At 52.2% G+C, this 10,724-nt stretch overlaps 1 protein-coding gene across 5 annotated transcripts in view; it reads right to left on the bottom strand.

The window, feature by feature from the left end:
* The window catches only part of STX16 (syntaxin 16), a 25,506-nt gene extending 24,338 nt beyond the window's left edge, over positions 1-1,168 (bottom strand). For 2 of the 5 annotated variants that reach the window (XM_019637233.1, XM_019637232.1), the window contains exon 1: positions 242-1,168. In XM_019637233.1, coding sequence (XP_019492778.1) covers positions 242-373 — 132 coding nt within the window. In that variant the 5' untranslated portion in view covers positions 374-1,168. The remainder of the gene's footprint in view (positions 1-241) is intronic. The other 3 variants (XM_019637236.1, XM_019637235.1, XM_019637237.1) reach the window with 2 other exon arrangements.
* Positions 1,169-10,724: the final 9,556 nt, after the last annotated feature.

Consider the following 10,724-nt stretch of genomic DNA (forward strand, 5'->3'; position numbering starts at 1 on the left):
GGAATCGGGAGGGTTGCGGAAGTGAGAGAGAGCAAGGCAGAGATGGAGCAAGGGCCTAAGACTGTTTTTCCCCATCCAGGGTTATAGCTGCTCCAGGACCGTAGCCAAGAGACCTTGCATTTCCGTATTATTCTTATCCTCTTTTTTTTTTTTTTAAACAGAGAGACAGACAGAGACAGACAGACAGGCAGAGCCGCAGTGCACACGGTGCGTGTGTCGGAGAGGCCGCCGGGAGACTCACCGCAGCAATGCTACGTGAATGCAGAGGGCTGGAGGTGGTGTGACTACTCACTTGCTCGGCTAACAGCTGCCGGTTTTGGATGGAATTATTCCGCAACAACAAGAAAGCGTCGGTTAAACGCCTGGTGGCCATGTCTCACCCTTTGTGACCCCCCTCTCAGGGGCCCCCCGCCCACTTATAGTCCTGATTTGTTCACTTTCTCTCTCTCGACCTGGCCTAGTCAGCCCACCCTTCACCAGCAGCTTCTCTTGACAAGGCCTCCGACCTCAAATCAAACAGGCGCAGCTTTGCGCTTAGCCAAAGCGCAAAGACCCCTCCCCAAATAACCACCTAGGCTTTCCAATTGTCTGACTCCCCCTACCCAAGTCCTGCCTTCGATCTCTAAGCACTTAAATCCCCCCAATCCTTGCGTAGCTAACCAATGTCCCAGAGACCCCTCCCCAATCCAACCTTGGATCTACAAGCGTCTAACTCGCCAATCCAGCTTTGGACTGGGAGGCTCTGAAGCCCCCTACCCCCCTTAGTCTCGGAGACCCTCAAGGGCCTTGGCCCCCTACCCCTAACTTGGCTCACACGCGTCTGGGCCCAGCCCTAAGGCCTGACTCTGACTCGGTTTCCCCACTAGAGGCCTGGTCTAGGCCCCCTTTGGACAACTCCAGCCACGCCTGGGCCCTGAACTCGAGGGTGCCTGGTGCTCCCTTCTCGGGCCTTATCTGAGCCTGCTGCAGCCCAGGCCCGACCTCCTGACCCCTTCCCTTTCTGGGTGGCCTGGTCCTCCACTGTCACAGCAGGCTGCAGCCTCCAGGAGGGCAGCAGAGCCTGCTTTCTCGGCCTCCTCACGCCTCTTCTCCGGCTCCCTCCATCCCCGGATCTGACTGCAGCTCAGCCCCGGGCCGTTTCCGTACTGCGGTCCCGGGTTCTGGCGTCCCCCCTGGCCCTCTTCCTGTCCGTCTCTCGCGAGTGCCCCCCTGCGACGTTCGCAAGCCTTGCTCGCAACGTTCCGGGCGCGGGAGCATTCTGCCCTTCTGCCCCGGGGCGCGGGAGCGCTCCGCCCCCTCCTGGGGTGCTCCCGGGGCGCCCAGTTTCCACTTTCCCAACTGGGCCTAGGCACGAGGAACGGGCGAGTGGTCAGGCCTGAGCCTTGGGAGCGTGGCCCCCAAGCTGCAAACCGCTGCCAGGGGCCTGGGTGCGCACATTAGAGTGGAGTTGCGCGGCAGGCAAATTTGGGCTCCAGCAGAGCCGAAGTTTGAGGCGCGAGCGGAGTTGGGGCGGGAGAGGAAAAGTTGGAGACGACTGCCTCTGGAGGCCGAGCACGCTCCACTGCAGGCAGCGGCTCGCGCTCGCTTTTTTTCAATTCTAAAAAAAGATGTATCTGAAAAACAACAAGGGAAAAAAAAAAAAAAGCAACAGCTAGCTAGAGCTTAGCTGGAGCTCCAGGCCGCCAGGGCAGCGCCGCAGCCAGCAGTCGGGGGTCGTGGGGGGCGCCCGCCCTCCCTGGCCGCCGCTTTCTGTAGGGGGCACTGCAGGGTTGTGGAATCTCAAGTGGAAAAGTTCCCAGAAACTTCGACAGCCCCCGCACCCCCACCCCCACCAACTTTTTCCTGCCAGCTGGGCCCGCGCACAGGCGTGCTGGGCCTGGCCGGGTGCCCCACGCTTTCCCGCGGTTGGGCGAGGCCGGGGGGCGGCAGGCGACCCCCACTCGCAGCCAGGGGCCGGAGTCGACGGGATTTGGGCAGGGGCTCCGCGCGTCCGCGTTGGACTCGAGCCGCCCGAGTCTGAGCGCGGCGAGCAGGGGCCGGGGGCCGGGGGCCGGGGGCTGCCCAGCGAGGGAGGCCCGAGCCCCGCCGGGCCCGCAGCCCGGGGGCGGTTCTAGGCTGGACGGATCGGGGTCGCAGAACCGGGCGGCTGCGCCTCCGCGGGCCCAGGGACCCAGGCAGGGCCGACTTCCCCTACCCGGGCGAACCGAGGCCACCTTGGGGCCGCAGGGCAGGGCTTGGGAGTGAGACCTTAACAGAGGAAAATCGCCCCGAAATCCAGGAGCGGGCCCTCGTCCCTGCTTCTGTTCCTGCATGGCACAAACTTGACACACACGTGTGTCTTTCCGAGCATTGTGCTAAGAGCTGGGCTTGCAAAGAGGAGCAACCCTGAGCCCGCGTCGGCGCCCAGCCAGCTGCCTGGCCGGGTGCTGGCGGGGTCCCGAACCGGCTCGGCCGAATCGCTGGTGACCCGGGACACACACACACACACACACACACACACACACACACACACACACACACACACACACACTGAAGGAAAATGTTTCTATGCGTCGGTTGTGTAACTAAAAATTAATGTTAAAAACATGCTTGGGAAATAGATAAAAATGTGTAAAATAAAAGAATCATTGAAGCGGGAGAGCCAGAGAGCCGAGCTGGCGCGTACATTTGAGGAAGGGGCTGTGGCTTCCAGAGCCCGGGCGATGGGAGACGGGAGGGCGCTCGCTCGCACGTTGCGGGGCCTGGACCCTGCCCGGGCAGTAAGTAGAAAACCTCGCAGCGCGTCTCGCCGCCGCGTGTAGCCGCAGACAGCGAGCAGCCTGCTTTCACGAGCTGGAGGCTGCGGCGGGATGAAGACGCCGCTCTGAAGGCAGAGACCCTGAGTTATCTCATGGAGGGAAATTCGGGGAGCCCGTGTGTGGATCCCCCGGCTTAGCTCAGCACCCCGGGAAACATTTGCACGTTTGCCGAATGAGAGAGAGCTCTGTCCCCACACCGTGTCTGATCCCCCCCAGTGACAGCTAAGACCCCCTACTCCCCCCTTCGGAGGACAGATGTAAATAGCAACTGAGCCGGTCTTCGGAAGAACATCAGATTAGCTGAAAACGTGGTCCGCACTCTGCTCCTTTCTCTTGAGCACACTCATCACCTTGCAAAGCAGAGGCTTGTTTACTTCTGGCTCTCTCCCCCAGGCTAGAACGTGATCTTCCTCCTACCGAGTTTTATTCATCTGTGCACCCACTGCCATTTCCTCTGGCTTGGAATAGGCTCCGGATAAATGTTTTTTAAATATGTGTATGAATGAATTAGAGACCCCGCGGTTTAGTCACCAAACTCTGCGGCCTCCCTCCAGTGACTTTAAGGCTTTATAGCCCTTATCTGTTAAGGAAAGAAAAAAAAATGTGGGGTTTTATTAATCCTTGTAATCCGTGCCCTGTCCACCTCTCGGGGGTTATTGTGAAGATCAAGTGAGATAAGTGAAAACCTTTGTAAACTATCAGGTGCTGAGCAAATATTATATAGGACGGCTATTCATTCATTGCCTTCCCTGGGAAAGCAATTCCTGGGCTGGTGTTTTAGCAGATGGTGGTCAGTCCGTCTTACATATTTATCATGGGGCAATCTCTTTCTTACTGTTAGGAAATCAATCAAGCTTCCATTTCTTTGAAAGAAATGAACAGTGCTTGCACACATAAATAATGGGAGAAAAATCCTCATATTCCCAAAACAGCCACCCCAAGCAAACGAAGAGCCCAAGCACAGGGAAATCATGAAGAATCCATGAGATTGGCATAGCAACCCAAAGGCAGCACTGTGCAGCTCTAAGCCGGCCTGGGATTGCGTGCGTGAAATAGTGTTCAGTGAAAGGCAGGGAGCCCGGGAGAGGACGTGCACGCTGGCAGAGATCGCTGACCCATATTGGAAGGGAGGTGAAGGGCGGGGGAGGATGTAAATCATTATATTTGAATGTTCCTTGGCTGTTTTATTTTCCTGTCAAGTGGCTTAAGCCTGATTTTTCTTTTTCTTTTTTTTTTTTTTAAGCATTCCCTCATGGCCAAGTATGTGTTTCCTTGGAATTGAAATCTAGGTTGATGGTTTTATATTTTAAAAGCTTTCATTGTGACTCATTCTTGGCCTGGGATAGAATTCTGTAATACTCCCCAAGCTCAAAGAGCCTGGGTGTCCTGTTTCTTGGGCTTCGTACCCACTTTCTAACATTTTGCTAGTGGATCCAAGAAGTCAGTGTTGGAGACAAGTGTTTCATTGTCTTCTTGTCATCTTAAATCTGTGCAGAAGGGAGCCATAAATATGAATTTCCCTGACTGTAGGGGGAAAATAGCAGGCACGGGAGAATGTTTCTAGTGTTGCTGGGTTAGCGGTTAGACAGAATGGGTCAGCAGTGCCACACTTGCCTCCTTGGGTGAGGAAGTTTAGAGGAGCTGGGGCTCGCAAAGCCCTCACTGGGGCCCGGCACATAGTAAGCGCCCCATAAATGGGCAACATGGCTCATTACCCGCAGCTGTCTTGCTGCCACAAAGCTCACGCTGGCTTCACTGTCCCTGGAAGGCATCACAGCAAACTCCAAAGAGTAAAGCATGGTGGTGGGAACTGGATACTCTCCAAGCACATTTTCCAGATTCTTGTTCTGTGGCTTGGGAATCCAGATGTGCCTACAATGTTCTCTCATATAGAAGAGGAGTTTAAACAGCCACTGAACACCTTTGAACTTTGGCCTTTCTAGCACCTATAGAAAGACAAATGGTCGTTCTTTTATCAAGATAAGCAGCAGCAAAAGCCCCCAAGCTTAATGAATGTCTCCTTTGGACACATCTGACATAATAGGCAGATTCTGGCCAGATTTAGGAACCAGGAGCTCATGTGTTCTCTCTCCCTATATAACTCCTCAAAACTTTGAGTATTTCCAACCTCAGAAAACTTCCGAGCTCTGTCTTTAGCCACGATGCCTCTCTCAAGCAGGAGACTTCACAGAGAGGCACAACAGTTTTGTATTGTCCAAACTCCATTAGGCACTTTTTTTTTTAACTAGATAATTCAATTCAGTGGGCATTTCTAAAAATCCACCAGAGGCTGTGCCCAGCTCCACGAGGCTCCACTGCTTCTGCCCAAATGCTGGTTCTCATCACCTGGTTTCTCCAATAGCCTCCTAACCAGCCACCCTCTCTTCCCCTCCACCCACCCTGTACCCTGCAGCCACAGTGACCTTTCTAGAGCACAAATCTCATCATGTCACTGCCTGATTGAGGCCCTGAAACAGCTCCCTCTGGCCCACACCAGCAACGCTCAGCAGAAAACAGGTGCTCGCTACACCAGGCCATCACTAATAGTAACTAATGATGGTCTTTTCTTGGTTGGCAGGAAAAAAATTAAGCTAATTGATGAGATAGTCTCTATTTTCAGTGTTTCTCCCCTCGCTTTTTCTTAAGCCCTTGGTCCCTGCTGCCACTTGGCTGTATAGAATATAGTATAAGACTATCAGATTTATCCCAGAACCATGCATGTCATTAACTTTTTCTTTTGCGTATCAACATGTCCTGGTGTTTTGCATATAGACGTCCTGTTCTCCCAACATGGTGGAGCGTCCACGGGGATGGAGGCCCGGCATACAGGCTCTTCACGCCAGACCCCACGCAGGCTCACGTGGTCTTCTCTGTCCAGGCCGCGGGTCTTCCCCCTTCTGCTTGATGAAGAGTTTCTTCAAGATGCAATGCTGCCTACCCTCTGGTATCATAATGTTTGTGGAATAGACAAATGGACGGCTGGTTAGATGGAAAGATGGGAGTAAATATGTTAAGTACCAGAGCATTCCAGATGGTCAAGACCCTAAATGGGTGGCACAGACAGACAGTCGGGGTGGGCCTCTCTCCCCCTCTCACTCACTGTGTCTCAGACTCTTTGGCTTTCTGACTAGTCCTCAAACCTTAGCATTTCTTGTTCCCTCCAGCCTAGGCTCTCCATTGGACTGGCTCCTTTTCATGACTTGAGTCTCAGACCACCCCATATAAAGTAGTCCCCCCACTGTGTCCATGGCACTGGGAAAAGACCGTCCTCTCCCAGAGCCCTGGGCCCATAATACTACGTGTCCATGCTCGGTCAACTTCAAGATTCCAACAATATCTAACCTCATAGCTCTTGGTCTTTGGGGCCAAGAAAGAGACCTCTTTCATAATAACTCGTGCCAGCAAAGCATACTTTCTGCACTTTTTTTTTTTTCAGGATGATGTTGACACGTGTGTACTCAAATAAATCAACCTTCCCATCTTAACCCTCTCCCTTGGCAGGAATAATAAGTCGACGTGCCAAGCCAGGGCTGGCCCGTATGACTCAACCCTTGAAAAATATAAAGGAAATCTTGTGTTTTCACGCTGACACAGCCAGCTCATCCGTTTCTAGGTTTTTTTTCCCAGGGACATAACCGCTGACCTGTTTGTGGTATTCTGTGTGATATGCAAGTACAGAGCTGGACGCTGGTCTTTTCCAGAGGCCACTTTTTTCCCCGGCAGCCCCTCAGTAGCCATGTGGCCTTGTATGGGTGAGGACTCCTTTGGTTGCAAATGACAGAACCCAAACTGGATCGACTTAAGCTTAAAAGCAAATGTATTGCCCAAACAACTAACTAGAAAAAAAAAATTCTAGACATAGCTGGATACAGAGGGAAAATGATAAAAACAAGAGTCTGTCTCGCAGTTCCTTTTTTCTGGGTTGGTTTCATGCTCAGGCTAGTTTTCCCAGCAGGTGGCAAATTGCTATCTGGAAGCTCTGCCCTGGTATCTCACAGCATAGCAACCCCAACAGGAAAGTCACTTTTCTTTCCCAAGGGTCTCAACAAAAGTTCTAGAAGTGACACTCATTGGTCTGTCTTGAGTCACATTTTTCTCCTTAAACCCTAAGCTGTGGGCCAGAAAATGGCGATCATCTGATTGGTCAGGCCTGCATCATGTGACCACTTCCAGACTCAGGAAGGTGAGGGTGGCAGGGTCAGAGACACCCACGCAGAATGCCCTACAAGTCCTCCCTTTTTGAAATCAGTGTGTTGGGCCCAAGAAAAGGGATGCTGGGTGTTCAAACACAACAGGTTTCTGCCTTAGGCCAGTTTTCACTCCTTGCTCTGTGTCCCTTACACATTGCCTTCTGCCTTTTCTTGACATTCACTCCTCTGGCTTCTGGAACCGCAGTCGTGACTGGTTCTCCCCCTTTGAGATCTCTCTGTGGCCCAGCCCCCAAATGCTGATTTGCCCCCAGTGTTTTGTCCTTGCTTTTCTTATCTAACCCTTTACCTACTCATGGTTTCAGTACCACCTACCTATCGGCTGTCTCCATAGACTCCACCCTCCGCCCTCCCGGCTCACTCTGAGCATTTCACGGGGATTTCCAGCTTCCAACGGCATGAGGCTGCCTGGGTGCTCTCCTACTTGTCCTATAATGAACCACCAGCCTCCCATCTTGGTGTGCTCCTCCTCCTCGATTCCTCATCTTCATCAGTGACACCCCCAGCCAGTCAGACCCCCGAGACAGAGCCCTTGGCATCATCTACCATCCTTGCCCTTTCTCGCCTGAGCCAGTATACCATCCACAGCCAGAGCGTGAAAGGGGCTGCCTTCCCAGTAGTGCTTCCTCCTTCCCACTCCCACCGCCACTCCACTGGTCTCCTTTCTTGCTTGGAAAATTGCAACAGCAATCTGTTTAGCTGGTCTCGAAGCCTCCAATGCTGGTCCCGGGGGCAGGATGTTCTTGAAACCATCACCTTTCTAAAGAGATCAATCTACGCATGTTCCTCTCTAGATTAGAGATACCCTGCTTTGCTACCCTGCTGCCTACTTGAGAAAATTAACTCCTGAACCGTTGCCTCTGAGAGCCTGAGGGGCCATGGCCTGTCAAGCCACGCCCACCCAGAGCCCTAGGCCTTGTGGCTGTTTCTGTCCCTTTGGACATTGGATATCCTCTACCTTGAATACTTTCCTCCACTCCCACCCTCTTCTCCTGGAAAGCTCTCACTCACCTTTCAAGATCAAGCTCAGGTGTCACTAGAGAGCCCCTCCCCATCCCCCAGGCAACATTAGTCACTTCTGCTTCTTGGAGCACAAGGCACTGCATTCGTTCATGGCCTGCAGGATATGCCCCCTGCCTTGTATTGATCTGTTTTCACTGTCTCCTCCACTAGACCGGGAATGTGGGGAGGGCAGGCGATGGCCCACTCACATCTGGGTCTCCAGTGTCTGCCAGGGGAAGCATTCCTTCATTGTACGTGACCGATGAAGACGTCTGAGCATCTCTGCTGGGTGGGGGCAGTGGGATGAGCCCACCAGAATCAGAGAGGGCTGGGGAGGCATCTTACAGCTGATAACAGTAAGAAGATGGAGCCTTGTTTTGCAACCAAAGCCCAGGGTTGGAGATGTGAGCTTTATGAGGCCGGGCTGGGCCAAGCTGAGCCCAGGTAGATGTCTTTAGGGCCTGCTCCCTACAATCAGAAAACATCCATAAGCCCAAGTGCCTTGAGGGGGATTGGGCTAATGAGGAGGTTGTATAAACCAAGGGCAGAGAAAAAACATCCAGCTGAATTTTGCATCTCCGATGGGCCCTGCCGCTCCTTCCTTTGAAAGGCCAGCTCATCCTTAGCCAGCAGTCTAAATCAATTTGAGCCTCAAGGTTGGATTGTTGGTGATAAACACATGTCTCTGGTACCCTGTTTCTCTTTTTTTACCTCCAAAGTTCAGTTGCAAACCTAGTTAAATGTTTCCTTTGGCTCTATTAGATGTGACTTAACTATTGTACCCTAATGGGAGCAGCAGCCTGCTTCTTTTTGATGGAAATCAAGGCAGATGGAGTCGGACTCATGTCAAATTATCTCTGGAAATATGACTGGATGCGGGGTCTGGGGGAAGCTCATTCAATTCTGTCTGGGGGCCCTGTACCTCCCTAAGAGCCAGAGAAACAGGATGCGTGTTACGTGCAACTTCCCCATGAGAGATGTTTTCAGATCCATGGGGCCTGCGGAGTGATAAAATCTGATGCAACCAGGCTTGAACCCGATGTTACTCTTGCAGGAGGCCCACTCTAAGTAGGGTGGGGTAGAGGTCTAGCAAAGGGCCAGCACTCACAGGCTTCTATACATGATTGTGTCTCCTACTGGAAAGCTTATCAGGGCGGTGATGTTTAGCGCCTCCCTGGGCCCTGAGGACAATTTTCAGCAATCAGTAAGAAGATCTGACTCAATCAATGAAGGAACCAATTGCTTTACCAATACAGAAGTATTAACAGCTACCAGGAACCCAGCACTGTGGGAGGCACTAGTTATATAAGACACTCTGCTCTCAAAGAACTCACAGTCTAGCGGGGACGCAAAACCAACAGACGGGAAACAATTACTGAGCAATGGAGCTTGAAAAAATATGCTGAAGCGACTATAAAGGCAGTAGCCGTTCAGGAAAGGGAGAGATTGATATTTCAAAGAAAGCGTCCCCCACCAAGGAGGTGGAGGAAGACCCGTGCCTTGAAAGATGGGAAAGGGCTTCAGAAAGGGGAGGGCACTTCAGGAAGGAGAAAACAGCAGAGCAAAGTTGAAGGATCAGGACTCAGGACCAGGCAGGCAGGCAAGGACAAGGGGGCAGCCCCACTGAGCGCAGCGGGAGGTGAGGGTACATAAGGAAATTAAAGCAGAGCACAACTGCAGTCCCGAGAGTCAGGGGTTTAATTCTGATGTTCATTTAGTTTACAAACATTTATTGCATGCCTACTGTGTGCCAAGCACTCTGCACTGTCCCGGAGAGTCAGTGATGCACAAGACACGAGGAAAGTCAGAGGCACGAATACCGTGCAGCACATGTCACAAGGGAGGGACACACTGGGAGCTTGGAAACCAAGAGGGCAGCCAGCCTAACTCAGTAAGGATTGAGAGCGGCTCCTCGGAGGGGATCTATGGAAGGCTAGATGCTGGCCAGGTATTGGAAGGTCAGAGCGTGGTCTGGGCAGGTACAAAGATGTTCACTGCAATGTTGTTTATCAGAGTGAAAAAGTGCAGACAATTTGAACTGCCAACAAAAAGTGACTAGCTGAGTAAGTCCATCCCTTTGGAATCCCAGGCAGAAGTTACAAAAGAATAAAGCAGTTCAGTATGTATTGATTTGGAAAGGTCTTGAAGATATAACATTAAGAGCAAAAATGTAAGATCCAGAAAAAAAAATTGCTATCTTTCATGTGAGAAAAAAAAATTGTATATATTTTTTGTCATTTTGGGTAAATGACTGAACTATCTCTGGAAAGAGACACAAGAAATATGAAATAATGGTGTTTGCAGGGAGGGGCACAGAGGAAGGCTGGGACTCCAAGGAGACATTGTTGGAGCTTGAATATTAAAGGGTGTTAAAGGAACACCCAGGTGGATGGGTGAGGATGGGTACTCTGGGCAGAGGGGACAGCCCAGATGACCCTTGAGGAGTGCTGGGAGGAAGGTGGGCTTGGAACAGGCACCTGGCAGGCAGACAGAGGCTGGGCCACAGAGACCATGATGTGCCAGGCTCGGGAGCTCATACCTTAATCTGCAACACCTCCCTCCCTCCCTCAGTACTGATGTGGACCTCGCATGATGGCTTTGGAATGTGTTAAGTTGGTGTCTGGCACTGGGAATGGCCAATCAAAGATGGCTCAGGCTGAAGGGCTGTGGAGGTCAGAGGTTCTGAGGCGGGACAAGCCTGTGTCTTCAGGGCAGT

Source organism: Hipposideros armiger, unplaced genomic scaffold (assembly GCF_001890085.2).
Source record: "Hipposideros armiger isolate ML-2016 unplaced genomic scaffold, ASM189008v1 scaffold_32, whole genome shotgun sequence".
In the NCBI taxonomy this organism is placed as follows: domain Eukaryota; kingdom Metazoa; phylum Chordata; class Mammalia; order Chiroptera; family Hipposideridae; genus Hipposideros; species Hipposideros armiger.